The sequence below is a fragment of the Falco cherrug genome, chromosome 12 (assembly GCF_023634085.1).
Source record: "Falco cherrug isolate bFalChe1 chromosome 12, bFalChe1.pri, whole genome shotgun sequence".
In the NCBI taxonomy this organism is placed as follows: Eukaryota; Metazoa; Chordata; class Aves; order Falconiformes; family Falconidae; genus Falco; species Falco cherrug.
This window is the reverse complement of record NC_073708.1, coordinates 9906461-9931657: the sequence shown is the minus strand read 5'-3', so window position 1 is coordinate 9931657 and position 25197 is coordinate 9906461. Positions and strand designations below refer to the sequence as shown.

Sequence of the window (25197 nt, the reverse complement as noted above, 5' to 3'; positions counted from 1 at the left end):
CCGGCTGCGGGAAGTTGTGCAAGGCCCGGGGGCGCCGCCCGACCCAGCCCGCGCTCCCTCCGGTGACATCATTTCGGAAACCGTTACGCCATGGCGAGCGCAGGGAGCGCGCGGGTGGCGCCGGCCAGCGGAGCCCGGGGGACACGGCGGGGCACGAGGGGACCCGGCCCGGCCCCCACCGGAATTTTCAGCCACTGAGCATAAGGCGCCAGCACCGCCGTGGCTGGGTCACGGCCCCGTCGCCCGGCCGGCCCGGCACGGGGTGACAGGCCTCCTGTGGCGGCGGTGTCCCAGAAAGTCACGCCGGACAACCGCTTCGTACTGAAGCATCGTTTATTAATCACCTGTATCAAGCACACATCTGCTCAGCAACGCTGCGTGCGGGGTACAACAGCTGACAGGGACCGAGGGGGCGCACGGGGCTGTGGGAGCACCGAGCCCCTCGCGGGGTACAACCTGGGGGCACCATGGTGCTCAGGCTGCCAGCTTCGGAGGCTGGAGAGCAGTGAGAAAACGAGGAATACAACTAAGATTGGAGCTAACTTGTGCTTCGGCCAGTGATTTAAAAACCAGTTTACCCTCCTTGCATATGATAAATCGGTGGAAGTGCAAAGAACCTTCTCCCTCGCTGCTCCCGCGCAGACGCTGGTGGCAGAGGAAGGATGCTACTCTTCAATGAGCGGTGACATTCTGTGTCAGAGCAGCTACAAAACCCCACCACCAAGGAACAGCAGAGCACCGCATTTCCTGGTTCACTCACACGCTCCCAGGGGACACAGCCCCTCGACTGCCTGCTCCAGTGGGGGGAGGAGGGCTGCATCCTGCCCTGGCATCCCACCAAGGCAGCCCTCCCCAGCTGGCTCCAAGGGCTCCATCCTTCATCCCTTTCCCCCCACTGCAAGCAGAGCTCTCCCTCAAAGGCAGCCTGTGGGTTTTTACGTTTAGCTGTCGCCTAGCTAGGACATAGGTGGGTGCTACCCCAAGGGCTATATTGTGTCAGCAGCACAGAATGAGAAACCCAGCAAGCATCTGAGTAGAAAGCATCAATGCTTCTGCAACTCCAGCTGGCAGTACATTGGAGGTGAGGAAAGCCAGGCCCCCCAGGCACACACCACGACAAGACACCTTGGATTGAATCGCCACACACACTTCGGATACAATCTACAGAGTTAAGAAACTCACAGGCTTTAGCAGGGCTGAAACTTATGCCATGCCACCAACAGATCACTGAGACACTAGAGCGAGCTTCAGCTTGACAGAAAAAGGCTTTGAAGGTAGAGGATGAGGAATAAAGATAAAATGCTTCTGCTCCAAGGAGCTTCTAAACCTCCTTGTACCCCACAGCCTCCGGAGGGATGCCAGGGGCAGAGTACAGTGACAGGGCAGAGATCAGCATCTTCCAACTCTTGCCAGGAGGAAAATTAAAAAGAATAATTAAAAAAAGCAGCTTTGGGGGTTTTGCCCAGCTCAGTGCTCAAGCCTGAACAATGAGCATCCAGAGAGAAAATCTGGTAGCAGGAGTTTGCATCTTGAAGATTTATTTAGCTCCTTTAAAGCAGCTGAACAAAACCCTAGCCAAAATCTGGTAGAACAGCTCTACCATGTTGCAGGAACAGGTTGTAGCTCCTCTCTAAAGATTAATCCTGGCACGGCTCTTCATCTTTAGTTGCAAGTTCAAAGCATAGTTCTGACTGAAAAAGATGTGCTCGAAAGATGACAGAGCAGCTCACAGCCCCAGACAAACACATGTGAGAACTTAAATGCACTGAAGTTCTGCACCTGCAGCCCAGCATCTCCCTGCCCTGGTACCTCTGTAGGTGACAGACCTCACGCCCCACACACGGGGGAGCTCCCCATGTCCCCACATGGGCTGGCACTCAGCGGGGCTGGGGCTCTCAGTCTGCTGCTGCCAGCTGACAGGCACACACGCAGCCAGCTCAACGCTGCTGACACGATGGCATCCAACACGTGAATTTTGGGCCAAACTGCTTTCACCCATGGCTCAGCCCACCAGGGAAAGCAAAAACCCAGAATTGAGGAGGTCAGTCAACACCTACCAATGCTTGGAGTGCTTTTAACACTCCTCTTCACATAGGAGAAACCTTCACCCAGTTAATCATCCAATTCCTCCCAGACACTAAAGGTGCTTCACTGCAAGGACAGTTACATTAAAAGCAATGAATCACTCACTCCATCTATGCAAAGCTGCTTCACAGCTATGTACACCAAAGTAGCATAATTCCCAGAAAAAGTCTGATGGGCAGATCACACCTTAAAACTCATTGTGGGATTTCCCCACTCCCCTCCCTGGAAAACTTACCACCTCAAAGGCAAGAGAAAAATTCAGAGAGATTGGTCCTTTCTGGGAGAGTTTGGGAAGGGCCACAGCAGACAGGACTACACACCAGCACAGGGAGGAACTCAAGCTCCTGAAATGCTACAGACATCGGATCTCCTGACATACCGCACACACGTGCACAGGGCAAAAAAATTTCAAGTGGAACTTTGAAGTGCGGGATTCCAGCAAGTCCAGCATCAGCAAGACGCAAAAAGTAAACTGTAAGGTAATTCAGGTATTATTCCAGGGAAGATCAGAGATGGTTCAGGCAGCTGCCTGCAAGTGTTTCAGCTGGAGAAAAGAATTCACGAGGGCTCTCCTCCTCACAAAAACTGCACCAGGGCCATGAGCCAGGATATGCTGGTGCCCCTCTAAGGAGGGCTGTTTCACACTGCACTTGCCAGGAGCAAAGTGCCCCCTCTGCAGGGAGAGGGTCCGCTGGGTGCACGGGTTTGCACCCCCCTGGGAAAAAGCCACCGCCTGCCCCAGACGGCAGCTCCCACCTGTGCACTGAAGCCACAGCAGCAGAGAGCATGCTCTGGGGGGAGCAGCCATGCTGCTCGCCCAGGGATTTTTTCCCCCCAAAGCATGTGGCTGTTGTCCCTGATAACCCGGAACGACCTTCTCCTGACCGGTTAAGTCTGATTACTGACAGAGCCCTTTCCATACAGGATCTCAGATTGCCTCAGGCCCTTTATGTAACCTACGAAGGACCAAAAGTGTCAGTGCTTCTAACCTACAAGTCTAATGGGTTAATGCAAAACCAAAATGCACAACACAGAAAAGCCAAGCGTGGGACCTTTGACGGACAAATATTTGTTCTTTCTTACAAGACTTGCAGGGCAGGAGTCCTGCTGAGATACAAAGAATACTGTGTGCTGTAGCACTCTTTTCCAAAAATACCACCTAAGGACGCTTACGTATTACAGATGATTTGGCACCAGAGCTAGGGAGCATCAGTGCCAGCACAGGGTATAAGCTAGAAAGATGACTCCACACAACAGGGTTTTCATATATCACCTCAGGCTACAAAGTGCTTACAGGTCTGTTGGGACTGAGGCTGCACTGCTCTGACCACACGTATCCACCAGCAGCCCCTGCCCACCCCAGGCATACAAGCAAGTTCAGCTCACCGCAGCGTCACCCACACCTCGCTGCCTAAGCCCAGCACGCCACGTGGGCCAGGCTGGATGGATGGCTCCTCTCAGGTCATGAGGCAGCGACAGGGTAACACTGTAGGCTCAGCAGATCCGATTTCACCACCTCCCTCTGCTCTGTGTGATGTGAAGACTCAAAAGTCCTCCTGGTTTGGTTTAGAAAGGATGGTGCTTCTGCTTGTTTATTTATTAGAGATATCAACAAAAAGCAGGTAAGCCTTCCTCCTCCTCCCCCACACTGGAGAAGAGCACATGTTACAGGGATAGGAAATCTTAAAGAAATCCTCTCCTCAGAGCAAAGTCAAGTGCTAAGGCCAAGACTTTCAATGGCCTCACTTCAACCACTTACAAGGGCTTGCCAAGATCTGCTTGGCCTCCCAGGCTCCCACAGTCACCACTCCTGCCACCCGAGCGCCCGCCGGGGCAAAGCCACACACCCGATGTAAACGAGCAAGCACAACATACACACAAGCACACGCTGAAAGCCATCCCAGCCTCCTCTGCACATCACAAAGCAGCAGTAAAGGTTTCAAAGCCCAGTTAAAGTCCTTTGCATCTCTCCTTCACAGATGACTCTGAAGCAGGGCTAGGAAGCTCTTTTGTACATTCAACTGTAAAACACGTGAGGAAGAGGAGCAAGACAACTCTCCTGATTGTTGCTACTGCCTACAGCAAGTTTTGGTACAGATATCCTCTCTTATAGGCACTCAGTGGGTAAAACGTAGCCACAACAAACTTGCCATCAAAAATCTTTCCAGTCAGCATTTTTTGGGCAGCTTTGGAATCACCAGCATTTGCATATTCAACAAAGACCTGAAAAAAGAGAGAGGAGAAACAGGACTTCCAGTGCAGCATGCCACTCGCTCCCTCCCACCCATGCAACCGGGGAAACTGTTCCTGAACAAATTTTTCCCCTCTACCCTTGGTTGAGCCCACAGCAGTACAGCTAAAAAGGAAGGAGCTGCATCTCTGAACTGGAATTTCATCTCTTGCTCCTCATTTCTAAAGGGAGCGTGCTCGGTAAGGTGGGACAAAGTATGATGCTGCTCTACATCTTCTCCCACCCCTTGGCTTCTCCTCATCCTGCCCATATCCCGGCTCCCCTGCTGAAGCTGTCTGGGCACCTCCCAGGTTAGGCAGCCTTACATAACGGGGAAGGAACCTGTGCCATCCTTCAAGATAACCAGCTATTTTTAGCACTGTCATCAGCCAGGAGATTTTCAGGAGCTGAGAGGCAGTCCTGCAGCACATGGAGTGTATGTGGGAATACACAGCCTCTTAATTCACTTACTTGGCCTTTACCAGGATTCTCCTTTGGAATAAGCAAGGAAACCACTGGTCCATATTTCTGACACTCCTCCCTTATGTCTTCCAGGATATCTGACAAAGGAAAGAGCTGGTTGTCTTGCGTTTTGCAAATGAGAATGAGCCAAGAAACAAACAAAGGCCAGATGAACACATCAAGAACACTCAGTCAACATATAGCCTTTTCCTTTCAATTTGAAATAAACAATCAAGACGTGCCAGGGCAGAAGGTGACACTGCTTAACAGCTGCATAATGAGACAAGTGTCTGAACCAAGGCTCAGAGCACAGACCGGCAGGCAGTGAATCCCCAACGGCACGCTCTGGAGCACATGGACAGTGCTTTTCCTTGCACACAAAGTCTGGCCTTCCACTAGCTAAAACATCTGGGATCTGTGAGTGCTTTTTTTTTTTCTTTTTGTTATGGTGCTTGGAGGAGGGGAACTAAAGTGGCTGCCACAAACCCTTCTTTGTATGAGCAGAACCCAGTCTCTTAAACTCATATCCCCAGAGCTCTCTAGCTTTTGCCACTCACGTGGATCTGAGAGCAAGCAAAAATGCAAATTCCACTGACATGCCTTGCCACCTACCATGCATAGTTTTTGCTACAGTTTAAGAACTCCAATGAGGTACTTCAGTTCTCTGCTGAGATATTGGGTAAGTTCATTAGCAAATTTTTAAGGATCTCTGCTACTGGGCTCCACAGTCCTGTACATGTCCAGTGGAAGCTCACAGCCACAAACGCATTATGAGGTCTGTTGGCATTTAACCAAAGGAGAAAAAAAACTTTTTTTTAATTTTTTTTTTTTTTTTTATAAAATCTGGGATCCATCAAGAACTCGCTACAAGCTCTGCTTTCTGTTTCAATCTCTTAGTCTATTCTCTGTTGGTATAGTTGACCCACTGGTATCGAATCTCAGCTGAGCAGCTCTTTGTTTGCTGTTCCTGAGCCTATTAATTGCCCTCCTGCTTGCTCTCACATCCCCAAAGCCAAACAAAACAGTCTGTAAGATGACACTGCTATATTGAAATTGCATGGCTTGCACCAACCTTCATATTCTTCTTCACACTGCAGAGAAGCGTCACTTAGAACATTTAGCAGCCTCAGCACAGGCGTGGGGAGCATTACCAAATCTTCGATATGGGGAGCTGTTTGAAACACAAAGAATTAGAGAATAGAAATCAAAACCCAAAGGAGCAAGAAAACAGGAAGATGACTCAATATACACTATCATACACAAGCACTTACTGCTCTTTGCAGTAGTTCTGCTTTCTCTCCACTACCACCTGTGTGCCCCATTTCCAACTTCTCTTCACTTGTGCACTGAGACGCTCTTCCAAAGGGTTCAGCGCACTCTGCAATTATACTGAGGCCAGCACCTGAAATTGCTTTTAAAATTACAAAGCTAGCAGAAATTAAGAATAGAGTTACGTCTGCTTAGCTCAGGTTCAGAAACTGATGTGACCTTAAACGCTATGCTAGTTAAACAAACTGCCCTGTATATACAGAGACACGAGATGAAAGAACTACTCTGCAACTTGCCTCTCCTGCTACTGCTCCGAGACAAGCTGAAAACAGGCTGGCCAGCTTCTGCAACTCCAATTCTTAAGCTCTACTAAGGCACAAGCCTCGGCATTTTCTAGGGTATCTTTCAGTTCTTCCCTAAACCCCATGTAAACCATTCCCCCTTCAAAATCCAACTGCAATGCGCTGTTTTGAAGACCACCGGTGCAATCTTGCAAGAGAAATGGGGAAAACTACTTAGTTACTTAAACAATGCAGTGCTGTAGAATGAGGCATAGCCACAAGAAGGTGGCCGCAAGGTGGGTGAACAGTGATCCTGTCAACAGCTTTACAGGAGCAGAAATACAGCCCGCCGCCACAGAGCACATGGCTCTAGAAAACAAGCAGCTCCAGGATGGCCTGGAACAGTGTAGCAGAGATGCTAGCGTGGAATAAAGAAACAGCCAAGGTGGCCAGACTGAAGCCAAATTATGGGAGTCACGTCTGAGAGGACACTCAGTCCTCTAGAAACTCAAAACAGCAGGGACAGTACCACTTTTCCACAGACACATTCCTGAAAAGAACTGGCAGGCCAGTCAGGAATTTAAGACCTGGGAGCCCAACTTGCAGTGCTTGGAGAGTGTTAACGTTTTGTTTGTATTGGCAGCTACAGTAGCCAAACACAATAGCAGTATCTCACAGTTCCCCCACTTGACAGTGAGAGAGGGGAGAGAAAAGGGAAGAAACGGCTCCAGTTCTCCCATCTGAGCCTTCTGACTATGTTTACAAACATAGTGGGCCATTATTTCCTTGGAAATACTTTTCCAAGCTAAGCACACAATACAAATGAGGGAGCAGACATCTCTGCTAGGCACAGACTGAAGGCATTGATATCATAGTGCAAGAGGAGATGACAGACAAGCACACACACTATAAATCTCCTCCTGCCTGACATGGAAGAGTCCTTATGAAAAGCTTAGAGTATGAAACACCTTATCAGTCTAGACGACGCCCAGACAGGACTGTGGGACAGCCCTTTGAAGAAAGGTGCTGCATTCAGATAACCAGGCATGCTCCAGCTCCAAGCAAACCTCTGGGACCATTCCTCCACCGGACTGTTGGCAACCAAGAGACAACATCAGATGGAAATGGGAATGAAAGGAATATTAAAAATATTTAAGTGTTGCCTCGGTCTTGTATGTTGCCCCTTTTGTTCAAGTCAGTCTGTCCATTTCACATCTCTTTTTCAGACAGGGAAACAAACCAACTCCTAGGACTCAGAGCCATCTGGCCTTCCCGTAACCAAGTGACAACTGCATTTCTTGCAATACCCTTCCACCTTAGGAGGTACTTTCTGCCCAGCCCTTCTGGTCCTCTTCAAAGTGCCAGGTGATACCAACCACTCTGACAACAGAGCCTGCAGGCAGCTCAGGAAAGAAGTTGATGAACTTGAAAGTCAAAACTTGGCTGTAAATGGCAAGGAAAGCCATTCTCAGCTGTCTTTGCTCTCAACAGAAAAACCGTGTCCAAGTGAAAGGCAACGACAGATCGTTTTCTGACTTCCCAGGAAAGCAACAGTAAATGCTTCTTTGTGCAGACAAGTGTATGTACAAGTTTGGCAAAGCAGAGAACCAGCAAAGAGAACTACGGAAAACTGAAGCTGTTACATAAACTCGTAGTGCTAACCACAGAAGCACCTTCCCAGGTACAGTCAGAGGCCTGTGTTAAAACTAGACCAGAAAGTACTGCCAAAATACTATTCCCGCTGCTCTAAAGCAATACTGGCTGCAAGGTTCAGCCACAGAAAGTGGCTTTGATTACAACAGTCCCAGTTTCTGAGATGCAAGAGAAGCCTGAATACAGGAGCGAGTTTGTTATTACCTTTGCCTAATACAGAGGAACTCCAGTATCTTGACATGACCTCAACAGGCAATATACAACCTTCACTGCAAGGTACACCAAGCAGCTCAAAAAAAGCAGGGCTAGATCCAAGGGAAAATGCTAGCCTAGCCAGAAGCTGGATGCCTGAAGCATTAATTTATGCTGCAGAAAAACTGGATGCAGAGCTCTTTGCTGGTGTTCTTGAAAGCAGGCAAGCTCTGGAGAATGCTACCGTGTTGCTTTTGGAACAGAAAACACGGATATGGGCCTAAACACAGCCCATCTTTTGCTGACAGCCTGCAACCCACATGGGGCTGGTCCTGGGAAAACATCACCATTTTATTAAATTGAAGAGAAAGTGCCAGTGAAAACAACACTGACATCTATCCATGACCTGCCACACAGGCACCAGAGGAGGCAGGCCAGTCACTGCAAAAACAGGCTCGCACCACAGGAACACAGTGGGACTACTGGACCTGAGCAGAGGAGGCAGGAGCAGATGCTCCCACCACCCTAGTCACTCACATTCCTGGCTTCTGAACTGGGAAACGCCTGTCTTAAGAAAAACCATCCACTTGCCACAAATAGCACCGCACTCTTCAAAAGCACCTTCACGGTCACAGTACTAGGTAGATACCTTAGTTATTTTTGTCCTTTCACGAATGGCGCTGCTGATACACTCTTGGTCAGTTGGATCTGGGCAGAATTTAATGGGAGTCCAACCAAGGAAAAAGCGACAGCTCACAGAGCAAGAGGGGCAGGGCAGCACTGAGAGTACAGGCATTGCTCCGACCCGCCTGCTGTAGTACCACAGAGGGCTGGCAAGCGCCAGCAAAGAGCAAAGGAGCAGCAACCAGGCCAAAACCAGAACCACCACAATTTAACTGCACTCGGCCCTGCTTCCAGTACATGCTGAGAAAGCCGTGAGCACGGTTGACATGCACAGCTTACCAAAGGGAATGCTGAAGAACGGGCTGCATAAAGCCTTCTCAGCGGAGGCTCGCTTTCCTTGGTCACAATGAAGCATGCTGGAAGAGAAGACACCTTTATGACCTTGCACGTGACATTCCCGCATCAACAAATTCAACTCGGGTTGGAAGCCAGTACAGAGGAATACCCTGTCTTTGGGGTGCTTATGGTACAAAGAGAAGAGGGAGAAGCATGTCTTCCAATTCACAGCTAAAGCACACCAGAACGATTCCCTGAAAGCATTTTGGGTACATGGTACAGTAGGGCATCCTTCTCGATGTCTCTCAGCACCAGATGATGGAAGTCATTTACAAGTTCACAAGGAACATGGCACGTTCCAGCTCCACGTCCCCGAGCCATTCAGCCCATGTCTCAGGCACACATGCAGACTCAGGAAAGAAATCACACTCCAAGGAGCTCCCACATCTTTCCATAAATGGGATTCAAAGCAGGTAATAGCCCAGGGCTTGCCTGAGAACATCCCCTACTCGGCTTTACTAGAAGCTCCTGATATTATTTCTGCCAAGTTGTGTCCTCAATCACTCTGTAGCCTCAGAGCAGAGTCACAGGACAGCAAAAACAATCCCCACAGCAGACCTCTCAGTAGGGAGTGCACAAGTGCATTTGAATCTTGACAGTGGTGGAGGAGCAGCAGTGTCTGTCTGCTCCCCTCATTTCTGACAACACTCCCCTAAAGCATCAAAGTCTGCAGTCTTCTCCAAATACAACCTCATTGGCAGGAAATGCAAAACACTGAAAGAGCAAGTAATTAATACAATGACTGATATTCTTTATGTGCTTATTCCAAACTGTGCCAAAATCAGAGGAGCTGAAGCATCTCCGCTAATGCTTGCACTTGTTACTAGCACAGCAGAGGGAGATTTAAAAAAACAACAACAAAAAAAAAAGTGTTAGGTGTGGGCTCTAAGTTACCAAGAGCAAAGTATAAGACTTCACAGAGCACATCTTTAAGCAACAGTAAATATTATAAGATACCTTTTGATAAGGTCTCTGAGGTGATAAGCTGGAATGGCTGAATTAACCACCCCTTCACTGGCAAATATGCGATCAATGATGGCAGAACTGTTTGTCTGGAACGAAAAAGAAACAGTGCTTAGGGAGGAAAAAAAAAAAAAATCACCAACGCAAAGCTTGCAACATCCCACCATCTTCTGGACTGCATGCAGAGGGCTCTGGTACTGTGGCATTTTGTGAGAGATCCCCAGTGCTCAAGCCTCACATGTTAAACCAGCAGGCCCAAAGCAGACAAAGTTTTTCCCCGTTTCCCTGTGCAAAAGCTGGAAATTTCTAGGCACAGCCAAATTTGCTGCTACTGTGGATGTCATGATGGTGAAAGGATACTTACTGGGAAGGGGAACACAAAACAATATTGTTTCATACAGAACGAAGGACAGAGTCAGGCTCTAGGCTTGCAGCACAGAGCCTTCCCCTTGTTTTCTCAGGATACAGACTTACAAGAAGATCCCTAAATCGGAGCTACTATTAGACTAAAACCAGCAAATAATTCCTCTGTCATTGTGCTGCTGAACTAGCTGGCAGCCATCAGCCATACATTTCATTCTTGCTTCTGTGCCACACTACAGCCAGCGCAACTCGCCTCCCAAACTCTGGCAAGACACAGGCTCCAAACACAGACTCCCGGATCCCTTAGCTTTCAGTAACCTGAACACAGGCAGCCTTCAGACATGCCAGACCCACAGGGCAGGCGGGTCTTTATGGCTCTGGAACCTTAATTCTCCAGGCAACAGGATTAGAGGAACATCCTGAAAACACTCTCTAGTTGCCAGGTGCTAGCTCACAAATCCAGGTTATGAACAAGAAGCAGGAGGACTTGTTCGATGCAAGCAAGAATGCCTGCAGCAGCTCTCACTCACCTTCCATTCCTGAGATTGGACTGTATGTTTCAGTTTCATTCCTGAGAACATTTCCAGTAAAACAATTCCCAGACTCCACAGATCCACAGCAGAGGTACACTCCGTCTCGCTCTGGAGCCCTGCCTGTGCCAGGCAGTTCTGCAGTTCTGCCTCTGGAGCCCGATACCCGTCTGTCTGAATATATTTCACATCCTATGGAAGATGAAACACACAGAAAACATTAATCTTCCAGATCCAGGTTCTCCACTCTATCCTTAAATCAGTCCACAGACATCCTTCCAAACAGATCACCAAAATACTACCGCTACATTGACAGAAAGCCTTGTACAGACAGTCATGTTAGGCAGGCAGTTCAACTCGCTATACTGCTGTGCTGATGAGGAAAAAAAACCCAGACTGACTGGAAAACATCTCCCAGCAAAACAGCAGGCACTCCACTAACATCTGATCACTCTGAAAGACAGCACTGCTGGGAGGAAGAGGCTGGATGTCACTGCAGACTGGCCCATTAACTCTCATAAGCGCAGAAGATGCTAGAAGTTTCAGGATAAGTCTCGGACACCCACAACACGCTCTCACATTGGCTGCATGAGAGCACAAACAACCCGGTCTGAAGAGTGGGGATCAGTAACAGCTGCCATTATTCAAGTACTGACATTCTCTGGAACAAAACATTGAAAGAATGAAGCAGACACCTAACGCTCTCACAAGGAAATTATCAAAGATGCTTCCCACGCATCTCTTCCTTCTTCCCCTTGCAGCCAGAAGTGCTGCGGCAATCAACACCTGCCCAGCTGCTGTGGCTGGCTGAGTAAAATAAAATGCCCACCCACTGCCTCCTTAGAAGAAAACAGGAAATTATAGAACCACACAAGTGCTGGCTGGAGGGGCTGCTCTGAAGGTCTCCAGTCCAGCCTCCTGCTCACAGCCAATACCCCATCAGCCAGCTGTGGCTTTGTCTAGCCAAGTCTTCTAAGGGTCCAAAGACAAACTGCACGCTGCACCTTTTTAACACGGGAGGGCTCATTTTAGACACACTGATGCAACTCAAGGAATGACAGAGGAATAGGCAAGCCTACCTCCTGAACAAGGCGCAGGATTGGGAATTCTTACCAGGGGAATATATTCAAACCAAAGTTATCTAAGTTTCTGATTGAAAACAGAGTTTACAGAAGACATTTTCCGGCAACAGAGCTCAAAAGTGGTTTATGAACTTAAAAAAAATTGATACACAAATTACCCATCAGAGCCCATCCTCCTATCAGCAAAGAGCAGAACCTCCAGCATGGCAAAATCAGCAATTTAGCAGCCCCACCAAAAAACATTTAGAGATAGGGAAAAAAATGTGGTCAATGGCACCAGCAAAAACAGCAAGATGGAATTTCACTCCTACCATCTAAATAATTGTGAGAGATATAAGTGGCTGAGGCCTTGTGCTATGTACAGCTATTATCTGTTACACAGCAACAATGTGAAAAGTTATGCAAGGATAAGCTCAGCAAAGCTATCACAAATAAAAGTAGTATAGTCTTGACTCAGACAAGGAAATCATGCGTGTATGCTGCTGCCCAAGGCAGGGGTGGGAAAGCGAGGGGAAGCTGATACCCGGTGCACATTCAGAGCAGGGTCAGAAGGTTAGTCATATAGCCAGCATATTTTTGAGAACAGGCAAGGGCAAATCAGCCCAAAGAAAGCAGACTGGCAGGAACCACAGAAGCAAATAAAACACCTGATCAACTATTATGAGGCAACTTACAGAGCAAGCAGCAGAACACAGACCTGAATTAAAAAAAAAATCTGCATTAGACACAGGACACCAAGAGAATGTTTTTTTCTGATAGACAGCAACAGATTACCAGCAGAAACCAGCATTCAGCCAAGAACGTGGGAGAAGTGAAGACAACATGGAGGAGTTAAGAAGTACAAACATTAAAACCAGCTCCTGTATGAAAGAATTCAGAGACAGGTCACCCACACAGTCCTCTGATAGTCACAGATCAGTGGGCTGTACCATCAAATACCAGGTAAACCAGTTAAAATAGTATATGAATTTAAAGCCTCTAAATGAGTAAGACTGCATGGAATAGGGACAAGCCAGGACAGCGTCTGCACAGAAAAACCATAGCCTGTTTACTAGACTTACTGTCCATCACCCAGTGATTAAAGGGCTAAGAGGTTACCTGATGAAAAACTTTACTGATACCCCTCACGGGCCATTACTGAGAGAGGTAGGGGTGAAAAAAACCCTATCAAGCCTACAGCAGAACCTCCTGAGGCTCTCCACTTTCATCAGAGGCCACGGAACACAATAAAATGGGCAAGGACAAACCTACAAAACCCAGTACAACCAAAACAAAAAAGTGACAGCATGAAGAGGGAGTGAAAGCCCAACAAATGGGAAAAGCAGAGCAGGACAGGCAGAGATCTGTTCACATCAGTAAAGAGTGGACCCTGCCCACCCACAACCACAGTATGGGCTTTCATCAACACAGTAACATGGGAAAGAAATATTAAGACTTCCTGAAACAGGGAAGCTGCTGAAGATAGGATGAAAGTAAAGACAGGCATAAGGACACTGCCAGAGATAATGCAATTGATTGGGGAGGCTCACGGTGAAGCCTGGATTATGACTACATACGATAAGGGATGATAAAAGGACATTCCACAGATCTGGGTGTTCCCACTCATCTGACCACATGAAAACTAGCAAACTTTCCAGGAAGCTGAGACATCGCTTTCATCAGTGCATCATTAACTTTGGAATTCGTTGTCATGTGTAATGCAAAGGTTAAGACGTCAACAGAAACCAGAGAAACAGAAACAGACAGAGAATGGGAACACGAGCTCCTGTTTCTGGGGTCAGACAACATTTTAGCCTTTTCCAGGAAACCCTCTGCACCAGCTCAGCTACTGCTCTCATCAGGTCACGTCAACTGCTACGCTCATGAGCTGAAAGCATCACAGACTCACACAAACCAACACAGACAACTGCTTTGAGAGCAGCATGTTCCAAACCTGATTCCCTTCTTTGAAGCTAAGTCCAAAGTCAATGAGCTTAAAGCACTCCTCCTCTGCACTCCACAGGATGTTGCGTGGCTTGAGGTCTGCATGCACGTAGCCTTTGTGGTGCAGGAAAGCCAGGGCTTCGAGAACATCTCGGGCGCAGTGTTGGATCATCCACATGGAGCAGCCCTGGTTGCTGGAGTGCAGCAGCAGCTCAGACACGCTGATGTCCAGCAGCTCCAGCAGGAGACAGCGAGACGGGCCATTTGCAGAGTAGTGGTTGGTGAACACGCCATACAGTGTCACTATGGTGAGACACAGTGACAGGCATCAGTAACAAGCAATTACACTGTCATCATGTTCCACCACTCTCCACTACTGCCCAGAAGACCACAAAAGCTGCAGGAGGCAGCTCATCTGTTTTACAAGGTGTGATGTTCAGAGATGGAGAACCAGATACCACAGGCAAGCGGCAAGGGAAAACCAGCCATGTCACCCCTACGGGCTTTGGAGGACAGGCTGGTCTCACAGCACCCTGCCAGGCTCTGCGAAAGCGACAGGGATGGGTGCTCCCGCTCAGGACAATCTCTGGGACATGGATAAGCAGGTCCCAGTAGGTAAAACAGAGGTAATACCACCCTTCTTGGGATGTGTCAGCCTCCTCCTGTGACAGATCTAGCACAGTGGGAACCTGAACTCTGTCTGGGTGTCTAGGTATTAAAAAGCATTAAAAACCCTGTCGCACCGACAAAGAAACCCAAAGAGAAGCAGGTGAACCTGGGGGCTTCCAGCAGCCGCCTCTGACACACAGGCTCCCTCCCCCCACAGGCTCATTCCCACCCACACGGCAGACCAGGGGCTCCTGCCACAGTTGGGGGGCTAGCAGGGGGGCTAGCAGGGGGGCTAGCAGGCAGCACAGCTCTTGCTGGGGCAGCTCAGCCAGCCGTGCCCAAAAAGGGACTCTGGGGTGCCCTGCCTGTGGCCACCTACTCTGCCAGCCCAAAGGGTGACACCATCTCCTGCTCCTGCCCACCCCAGGGACGTCACCTACAGGCCCCCAGCCCAGGGAAGGGGTGGGGGATACCCAGGAGCCTGCCCCGGGGCAGGGGGGTACCAGGAAGCACCCACTGCAGGGACACTGCTTCGGCGTGTCTGGGCACAGGGCCATCAAACCTGCCCACCTAGGGGTGCCAAGCTTGGGAGGTGCACCGGGCTGGTGGGCCCTGGGGGGGACATGAGGATGGACACCGGGCTGGGGGTCCGTGGGGGGGGGACAGACACCGGGCTGGGGGGCTGGGGAGGGGGAATGCACTGGGCCGAGGGTCCTGGGAGGGTGGGTGGGGGTAGTGCACCGGGCTGGGGGGCCGTGGGGGGGCCGGACACCGGGCTGGGGGGCCGGGGAGGGAGGGGGGGGCGCACCGGGCTGGGGATCCGGGGAGGGCGGGGAGGGGCGCACCGGGCTGCGGACCGAGCCCTGCCAGCGGGGCTCTGCCTGGGGGCGAGGGAACGCGCATTCTCAAAGGGTCTGGGGGCTCCCCTCCCTGCTGGGGGGGGGGGGCGCCGCCTGGCCCTGGGGGGACCCCGCGGCGGCCGCGGTGCCGTTACCGATGTTGCGGTGCCCGCGGAGGTGCTCGAGCGCGGCGCGCTCCTTGCGGAAGCCGTACTCCGCGCAGTCGGCGGCGGGCGGGCGGGCCCCGGGGCGGCGAGCCGGGCCGGGCCGCGGCGGGGGCGGCACGAACTCCTTGACGGCACCGGGGGGGGCCCGCGGGTCCCCGCAGCAGCGCACCCGGTAGACGGAGGCCGAGGAGCCGCTGCCCAGCGGCGCCTGTACCTCCCACAGCCGGCCCAGCGCCTCCAGCAGCGGCGCCGCGCCCCACACGCACCCCGACATGGCGCCGCCCCGCCTCACATCGCCCCCCCGCCGCTCCCGCTGCCCCGCCGCTGCCGCGCTACCGCCGCCCGCCCCGGCGCCGGCCTCCGCCGCGCTCCGGCCGCCATGACACCGGAAACGGGGCGGGGCGGTGGCGGCAGCTCCCGGCGGGACCTCCCCTCCCGCGGGGCGGGGCCGACAGCGGGGCGGGGCCGACAGCGGGGCGGGGCCGACAGCGGGGCGGGCCTTGCCCGCGGGCCCGCGGCCCCTCAGCACCCGCGGCCCGGCCTCTCCTCAGGCCCGCAGCGGAAGGGCTGGGGTCCCCTCAGCCCCGGCGGTTCATCCCGTCAGCCCCGGGGCCAATCCTCCCCTCCGCCTCGGAGCGGGCGGGCCTGTCACCTCAACCCCGAGGCCTGTCCTCCCCTCAAGCCCCGGAGCGGGTGGGCTGCGGTCCCCTCACCCCCGCGGCCAGTCTTCCCCTCAGCATAGGAGCAGACAGGCTTCGGTGCCCTCAGCGCCGGGGATCTGTCCTCCCCTCAGCCCCGAAGCGGGCGGGCTTCAGTCCCTCAGCAGCTGTGGGGGTCCTACCCCCTCAGCCCAGCCACTGACTGGGGGTCCCATCCCCTCAGCACCAAGCTCAACCAGGCAGCCATGCCACGCTCAGCCTGGGCACTGCCAGACTCGCCTGATGAGTGCCTGGCTGTGCCACCGGGCCTGGCTTCCAGGACTGGGGTGCCCTTTGTAGGTGTCAGGCCTCTGGCGGTGCTTTGCGGGGATACTTCCCTTAAACCCACGGCTTTAACACAGCAGACCCTGTCGTCCTATGCGATCAGTCCAGCAGTATGGAACTGGATGGCAGCTTTCTCCAGCTCCCCTCACCTCCATGGGGCTGGGCTGCCAGGGCCACTGCCTCACTCCTTGGCTGTGCAGCCCCCCCTGCATGAGCACCTGGCAGGTACCTGGCCTTGCTCAGGGGCTTCAGGGCTATACTGAGCTGGGGTTGGCAGTCCCCTTCCATCAAGGGACAGCTACGTGTCGGTGAGTAAAAAAGAAAAAAAAAATATTTATTGTGCAATCTGCATATTTTGTCCCAAACTACATACACACCCTAGACAACATAAATAGAGGGACTGGACCAGCAGTGAGGTTCTTTTGTGATTGGCAGGGTTGGAAGATGCTGGTTCCTCAAAAAGTGGCTACAAGCCCTTCTTTCCATGAACATATACAATGCAGTGTAGGTCTAGGCAGCATACACATATACATACTCATGTAGATTTCTGTTTGTGGGGTGGCATCAGCCATGCACAACATAATCACATTATACACAGGGTGTGTTATACCTCAGCACCGACCACAGGCTCTGTGCGTCTCTGGCATCTCCTTCGCTCTTGAGTGAGGCCTTCCCAGTGGCTGAGCACTGCAGAGCCCCAGCGCCACCACGAAAGCCGCCACGCCGCCAGGCAAGGAGGCACAGCGGCTACTCCCAGGGCAAAGGCAGCCATGCTCACAACCTCCTTCCTTCAGCAGGACCACAACGTGGCTTTGGGTGGTGGAAGACATTGCTTCAGCCCAGCCACCCTGTGTCGCCCAGGAGAAGCTGCGAGCAGAGGTACCCCATCCATGACTCCCTAGCTTCCTCCAGACAGAATCTGGTCTTTGGAGCTTTTTTTTCTCAAAAGCACTTTTGCAGTGAGGACGCATGTAAAAGTTCCGAGCAAAAAGTGCCATCTCACAGCTGCTTCCTTGCACCAGCCCAAGGGTCCACAGGCTGCCTAACCTCTCCTGTAATTCATGGTGAAACAATCATAGAGCAGTATCAGAGGACCGCATGGCTTCCTGCATCCCAGTCTCGCAAAGACATCACTGCCCCAGGAAAGGAAGGAGAGGGGTGGTGGGCTTCCTGCTTGGGTGGTGGCTGGGGCAAGACCAAGAAACAAGCAGGAGCTGGAGAGGGTTCTCCTGGGGAGCTCCACTCCCCACCAGAGCCAATGGCCAGCAGCCATGCGGCCCCAGGCATCCAGCCCCGCTCCCCACAAAGCCTGCACTGCAAGCGCATCTCTGAGGCTGGGGCTTCACTGCAAAGAGATGGCACTTGGGAGGAATAACGCTGAGGGGTCAGTACCTGGAGGCGGTCTGGGGCACATCTGCCATCTGGCTCCCTGGCATCAGGCACTAGGGCTGGGTGAGCCTGCTGGCACCCCGGGACGGGGTATCTCAGCAAGCACACAACATAGGCTGGGAAATCCTCCGGACAGGGGCAGTCATCGCAGATGTGGGGAACAGTGTGGGACACTCACCCCGGCAAAGCCAACAGGGCTGGGGGCAGGCTGGCATTTCTGCTCCCACGCACAAGGACCCAGGCTGCTGGGCGAGCCCACCCTTGGTCCCCAGCTCAGCATGGCCCCTGGCTGCGGACAGGATGGTGGCGCCGTGGCAGGACGGGAGCTTTGCACTGACTGGGATGGGGCTGCAGAAACCATAGCAGGATGGGCCGTGCCCCCATGGGTGTTTGGGGAGAAGTGGGGTGTCATGGCTCCCCACACCCCACGCTGGGGCAGCAATGGCTCCTGCCACCCCAGCGCTCCCCCCACTCTCCAAAATAATGACCCCAAAACCAGCAAGTAGCAGCGAGAGACATGTTTGGGAGAGCCAGCCCCCACGGTGCCCTTGTCACAGCTCCCCCGCCGCTACTCGAAGGACAGTAGGTCGGGATGGGGCCCTTCCACCTCCCAGCTGGGGGTATGTGGCTCCGTCTGCCCCATGCTCCCCGGTGGCTCATGCTCCAGCAGCCCCTGTCTCCGCGAGGGCTTCTCTGTGCAGGGTGAGGTCTCAGCAGCCCTCTCGCCCACTCGCCTCTGGCTATCCAGGCTGCCCTTATGGATGAGGTCGGGCACGGGGAGGGCACCGGTGGGCTGGTCCCCGCTGGACTCTGGGGTGCCCATCATGCTGGCAACCCCAGGGCATTCTGGAGGGGACGGGTCCCTCATCCCCGACTGCTCCTCTGCAGGGTCAGGGTGGGCTGTGGGCGGTTCAGGGGGCTCTTCCGTGCTGCTCCTTGGGCTGGTCCCTGCCGGCTGTGGTGCGATGAGCATGTCCTGTGGGGTCTTCAGGGCACGCGGCATCCGCTTCTTGGTGACAGGGGGCGGGGGTTCCAGCCGGGGAAAGGCATCCAGCCCCACAGCCCTGCAAGCACAGAGAAGTCACATACAGCCCCGTGCTGAGGCCCCTCCAGCCTGTCCCAATGGCCCCGCCGTGGGGTGTACGCCATGGAGGTGCTCACCCATCCTCACTAGCCGGCTGTCCCGTGTCCAGCATGGCCCCAGCGCTGGCGTTCACCTCCATCACTCCCACGACAGGGAGGCCGGCTGGCTCCTTGCGGCGCAGGAGGTCATTCACCTTGGCCCCCATGGCCTTGCCCAGGTTGCGGAGGTGCTGGCTGCTGGCGGGGCGGGAGGGCTGCAACGGGGTGCCCGCCGTGGCAGGGATGTGCTGTGGCCGGGGGGTAGGTGCCGTGCTGGCGCTGGCGTTCTCAAACATGCTCTGGTCCACTGGAGTGGGAAAGAGAACAGAGAGGGGGTGTGAGCCAGGCTGGAGGGGGGACCCTGGCAGGGATGGCATGTCCCAGAGCTGCCTGCCAGTTCCCAACCCAGCAGCATGGGAACACAATCTGGGGGCTGGGGAGGCTGCTCCTGCGGCCCCGCAGAGGCTGTGGGCAGCCAGGCCATGCCAGGGCTGCACAGGGCAGTGCATGCACTGGGGATAGCATAGGGTGAGTTGGGGTAGCGGCAAGCCCAAGGCTCCACACTGGCACTGCCATCACACTGAGAGCATCTCTTACCTGACACCGAGTGACTTGGGAAGCAGGTTGTGGAAAGAAAGAGAGAGAGAGAGGATTTACCAAGGGAATGGCAAGGGGACAGCAGGCAAGTCCCTTCCGCGCTGCTGGGCAAGACGTGCTGCCGACCCCCTGCCCAGACCTGTCGTGCTGCCTGCAGAGACATCTCGTGTGGTGCCAGCCAGGCACCCACAAAGCAGCAGGGGCTCTCTGGGGGCACACACAGCCTGGGCTCTGCACTGCCCACCCCCACAAGGCTCCCTCTCCAGCCCAAGCTGGCTCTCCCCTTGCGCTGGCCAAGCTCCCCAGAGGTCCTGGGGGCTGAGCACACTGCCCAGAGTATCCTGCTATGTACTGCACACACGTGTGACATCATGCCTTTTATGACATCAGCCAAATAACAGCATGGGTACCGTGGCACAGGAGCCACACAGCGGCTACGCGAGGGTGATGGAGAGCTTTGTGGAGCCCACCGTTTCTATCAGGGCCATGCCCTGTGGCACCAGGACAAGAAGCCTGGAGGCCCCATGCCCCTGGGGCACTGCCAGCCTTCCCGGTGAGCCTGCCATGGGGAGGGCTCCCCCGGGCACAGCCCTGGCACTGCTCAGCTTCCCGCAGCACAGCGAGGGCTGGTGGGCAGGTGGCCACCAAGGGGTTTTGCTGGGCACATCCTCCTGCATGGGTGGGGAAAAGGGGACCAGGTGGGTCTGTGGCAGCGGGTGCTTTCTGGGAACCTGGTGGGCTCATGCAGTCACACTCCACCTCTGAGCTACACTGGTTTCTCCCCTGTGTCTTCCCAGTAGGAATCCTCAAAGTTGTGGGTGCTGCCCCTAGGAGTGCCAGCTCAGTCCCCACCTTGCTGCCCCTGTGCCAGCCAGCGCAGCCCTCTGCGAGACGGCTCCAGCCGGCTGCTGGGTGAGCCCGGTGCTGTGCTGGTGCCTCAGCGCCCACCACCACCCTGCGCCCATCTCTACCCATGCCCCATGAGGGGAGGGATGCTACCCTCCATGCCGGGGGGACATACTGGGATAGAACCAGCCACCTCTGCATCCCATGGAGACACAGAGGAAGGGTCTCCAGCACAGCTCCCAACCCTGCAGGGGCCAGGTTCTTACGGGGACCCGTGAGTCACTGCAGACCCTTTCCTCCGCAGCCAGCAGCCCCGCAACCCCATCGGTCAGTGAGCCCCCTGCCAGTACCTGCACCATCTACCGGCCCTGGTGCTCGCCCTACAGCTACTTTGTGTGCACCGAAGGAGCCACCCAGCAGCACTGGGGCTGCCTCTCCTGCGGCTCAGCCACCAGCACCCAGGAGGACGAGGAGCCTGATGACCTCTCAGAGATTGTCTGCTCCTCCTCTGGCTCCTCAGACGAGCCCCAGCCCCCCGAGTGGGACAGGCTGGCCAGCAGCAGAGCCAGCATCATGGTCGGGGACATCCTTGCTGCTTCCCAGGGGCAGCCAGTGACCCGGCACGGCTACCAGTGCATGTCGTGCTGCCGCCTCTTCCCCACACTGTGGATGGTCAAGACCCACATCCAGCACAGCTCCCAGGAGGGCTACAGCTGCAAGGTGTACTACCGCAAGCTCAAGGCCCTGCAAGGCGCAGGAGGCTGCAGCTCCCAAGGCAGCGGTGCAGCCCAGCCAGCGGTGCAGCCGCCGCGGGAGGGCACTGCTCCATTGCTCCTGCCGGCGCCGGAATAAATCGTTTTAGGAGCAGCCAGCCCCGTCTGCCTGCTGCTCTTGCCTGCACAACATTTCCGCCATCCTTTAAGAGGCTCTTCCTGACTTCTCCTTCCCCAGCGGCCAAAAATCGCACGAGCCCCTGAAAGCGCCGCTTAGCATCTCTGCAGGGAGCTCTGCTGATGCTGGGGGTGCCCCGGCACCCATGAGCTGTGGGGTCAGCCCTGAGACGAGCCTGGGCTGTGCAGTGGCGGAAGGGGAAGGCTGAACCCCCCGCTACTCCCAGCAATGTTCAGGCACCTCGCTCTGGTGGGCACAAACGAGGGTCCCACTGGGGAGGGTGCTTAGGTTGGAGGGGTCTGTGCAAGGGATGCCACAGCCGGTGCCGACTCCCAGCGTGGAGGGGGAGAGAAGTACAGAAAGAGAGTCAGTGAGAAGGAAGAGACGACAGAAAGCCTTGAGAAATAGAAAGATTTATTTAGCAAAAGCCAGTCGACTAATGACAACACCCAAGGGTTAAGTGCACTTACATTGACAGATTGGTTTCCCAGATAAGATTGAGTCAACAGTTAGTAACACAACAGTTGTAGGAAAAGAAAGGACAAAAAAATATAGCTATAAATCCCCAGTCAAGGCCCATAACAAAAGTGAGAGGCTAGAGAGGCATCTTGGAGGCAGCGCTGACTGAGGAGAAGGATCATTTACACATGTACACTTGTGGTGCAGCGGGACGCTGGCAGGGTCCCATCCAGCTCCAGCAGCACCCTCAGCCTGTGGGGCACCCACCACCGTCCCCTGCGCGCAGAGCGCTGGGCAGCAGCCTGAGCCCGCGGCTGGTCCCGACAGCTCCTTGTGGGGCACAGCCTGGGCTGGGCATGTGTGGCAGGGACGGGCAGGAGCAGTGGTGTGGGGAGATGGCTCAGCCCTAGCTGCTTTCTGAGACAGCACAGCCTGGAAGAGAGCTCTTGCCTGCTGCTGCTCCTCCCAGGCTTTCCCTTCATCTGCCCTGTGCATAGGGCCAAGCTCCTGCAGTCCCCTCTCCTGCGCGATCTGTCTGCCCACATGGAAGTCGCGCTCTGAGCTCACCCACACATCCCTACGCTGCCTGCACCACGTCCTGTGCATGCTGTCATCCCCGCCTCTTCCCTCTGGGGAGACCAGCTTCCCACCCCATGCTTTCACCTCCAACCACTGTGAGCTGGCAGTGGGGTGTCGGGGTCCCCAGCAGAGGGGCTGGCACACAGCAGGGTGGGACAGGACATATGGAGGTATTGGTGGCCAGAGGACAGGAGCACCCGTGTCCCAAACAGCACCCACTCCCACTCTGCCTCCTCCATGGCCAGTGCAGGGGGCTCCCCTGGACACCAGGCCACTGCTAGGGACACCGAAACACATCCATCCCTCCCACTAGGACTCTACTCCTCACAGCACCCAGCCTCCTGCGGCAGAGGGTGCATAGCACAGCCCGTACCGACCCCGAGGGTCTCACCCACACCTCACTCCTCAGCAGCTCTCAGTTCCAAAGGGCAGAAAGAAGTGATGGACCTTCCTCAGCAGCTGGGCTAAGCCCTGGAGGAGAGCAAGAGTTCATGTCTGGGAGATCCTCAGCTAGGGGTTAGTTGCAGGCAGATCTAGCAGAGACAGAGCTGGCAAAGGCAAGAGCAGCAGGGAAGCAACAAAGCAAAGCAGAAGCAGGATAGAAGGGTGTATGGGGAGGAAGGTAACGGTGCCAATTCCCACCTCATCCATCGAGTGTTTCCACAGGGAGCAGGGGGGACATTAGGACTGGTTCACACCCCTTCAGCTGTGGCCTCTTACAGGCTGCAGCAACAGGCAGCTAATAAATGTGTTTGTAGAAAAGAAACAAGCTCTGGATCCCTTGGAGGTTGGGATGATCTCCAGGCGGCTCTCAGCCATGGTTACCTTGGGTTCTGGTGGGGGATTCTGAGGTCTTGGATTCACTTTTCTGGAGGGTACAAACCAGAGGCAGGAAGGAGCCCCACTGCAGAAGAAGCAGTTTGCTCCCCATCAAGGGGTGGCAAATGTGCCCATCCCTGCACAAGGTCGACACCAGCACTGCATCCCCCAGCCCTGGTCTGGGAGCAAACAAGTGCTGGGAAATGGGAGGGGTTTCTACAAAGCAAAGCAGGGAGCCTGTGGTGATGGGGGGTGCAGGGAAGTGCTTGAAAACATGACTTGAGAGCACCAGAAAGGCTTTGAAACCTCGCAGCCATACCAAGGAGCCCAAGGACTGGACAATGAGGGAAAGGACACTCCACAGCCCCGTGCTGTCTGCCCTGGCTCCCTGCTCCGCACCAAGCCATGCCTTCCTCTCTGCTCCGCAGCCTGGGAGAGAAGTGGGCAGTGCCTGTGTGACCTCCCTCTGCCTTAGGCTGGGACAAACCCTGTCCTGGAAGCGCCACAGACACCATCACCTTGCCAGGAGCTGCTTGTGCCCGGCCACCCTGCACAACCTCACCTCATCCCATCCTTCCAGCTCCTTCCCAGGCTCATCTCCCGCTGCTTCACCTCTCACACGCCCTCGCTGACAGCGCACCATCACCAACCCCAACCACCCCGCTAGCATGGCCCTGGCCTCGTCCCCCACCCTCTCCGCCACGCAGAGAGCCAGACCACCCACCAGCAGCTCTGTCCCTGCCCACTGCCCTGACGCTGCCTCCTTGGTCCCTCTTGTCCCTGCTCACTGCCCCATGCCTGCTCTCTCATTCTCCCAGCGAAAACCTCCACCTGCTTTACTGCTGCCCCACCAGCAGCAGTGGCTAATCCAGCAGGGAGCCCCTTGTTTCTGCCCAACCTCGAAAGGCATCTTGTGGAGCTCAGGGACCAAGGGGTAGCACAAGCGGCTGTCAGCTCACTGTCCGATGCGAAGCGGGGACACTCCAGCTCAGCACACAAGCCCATGCACGCCAGAGCGCAGCACACCCAGCGCACCCCCTCGGCACGGCTGCATCCTCACCTCCGCACACCTCCCAGCCGCGGGCTGGAAGAATCGCGCTCCCTTCTCTGCCCTCTCTCCCTCTGGGCTGTCCCATCCCTGCCAGGGCCAGGGGGCTACGGCCAGGGTCCACCCCAGCTCCGGCAGGGCCCGGCTGCTCTGCACCACCTCCTGCTGACCCCTACACTGCGATCTCATCCTCCAGGCTGTCACCCAGGTCCTGCCTGGGCTGGACATGGAGCAGGTGCGGCGGTTCCTCCTGGGACCAGGAGTCGCGCTCCTCGCTCTCGTCCGTGTTGGACTCATACTCGGAGGCGATGCCCGACTCGCGGAACTTGATGAGCTCCAGGCTGCCCAGTGCTGGCTCCGGGGCGGGTGGCCCCGAGCCTGGCAGAAAGCGGTAGCACTCCAGCTTCACCAGACAGTCGTTCCTACCTATGGGGCTGCCCAGGGTGCTGGGGAAGCCTGAGCCAGAGCCCAGCGGTGGCGGGTGGGTGTCCTCGGGCTGCGGGGTGGTCGGGTCGCAGAGGACGGGGAGGACGTTGGAGCGGAAGGTGATCTCCAGCAGACTGTCCTGGGAGCCCGCTGCAAGAGAAGGGCACAGCTGAGAGACAGGCAGTGCCACCCCGGCTCGCCTGGGCATCCCCCGGCCACCACGGCTGGCTGCAGACTGGCCAGCGGAGGACGGTCTGGGGCCGTTTCGGTGTCAGTCTCCCCACTGCCACCATTCGGAGGGGCTCATTTGGTGACACTGGTGCCTGGAGCTGCTGCTGGCCAACGAAGAGCCAGTTTTGCAGGACAAAAA

At 54.9% G+C, this 25197-nt stretch overlaps 4 protein-coding genes across 5 annotated transcripts in view; 1 reads left to right on the top strand and 3 right to left on the bottom strand.

The window, feature by feature from the left end:
* Positions 1-315: 315 nt before the first annotated feature.
* UHMK1 (U2AF homology motif kinase 1) lies at positions 316-16058 on the bottom strand. Its single transcript, XM_055724887.1, has 8 exons — positions 15657-16058; positions 14064-14356; positions 11049-11240; positions 10150-10244; positions 9136-9212; positions 5850-5948; positions 4787-4875; positions 316-4308 (listed from the first exon to the last, which is right to left on the bottom strand). Exons 1-8 carry the CDS (start codon positions 15940-15942, stop codon positions 4162-4164), a joined length of 1278 nt encoding a protein of 425 aa, XP_055580862.1. The 5' UTR covers positions 15943-16058; the 3' UTR covers positions 316-4161.
* A 901-nt stretch (positions 16059-16959) lies between these two features.
* On the bottom strand, positions 16960-20226 carry C12H1orf226 (chromosome 12 C1orf226 homolog). Its single transcript, XM_005434213.3, is given in 6 exon segments — positions 16960-19104; positions 19202-19469; positions 19870-19936; positions 19938-20021; positions 20023-20096; positions 20099-20226. Coding segments are annotated over 6 exon segments (1023 nt in total). The 5' UTR covers positions 20133-20226; the 3' UTR covers positions 16960-18608.
* A 566-nt stretch (positions 20227-20792) lies between these two features.
* On the top strand, positions 20793-21457 carry SPATA46 (spermatogenesis associated 46). The gene has a single exon (XM_027798211.2). It carries the CDS (start codon positions 20810-20812, stop codon positions 21455-21457), a length of 648 nt encoding a protein of 215 aa, XP_027654012.2. The 5' UTR covers positions 20793-20809.
* NOS1AP (nitric oxide synthase 1 adaptor protein) overlaps positions 21287-25197 on the bottom strand; it is a 43714-nt gene continuing 39803 nt past the window's right edge. For both annotated transcript variants that reach the window (XM_027798209.2, XM_027798210.2), the window contains exon 10: positions 21287-24977. In XM_027798209.2, coding sequence (XP_027654010.2) covers positions 24574-24977 — 404 coding nt within the window. In that variant the 3' untranslated portion in view covers positions 21287-24573. The remainder of the gene's footprint in view (positions 24978-25197) is intronic.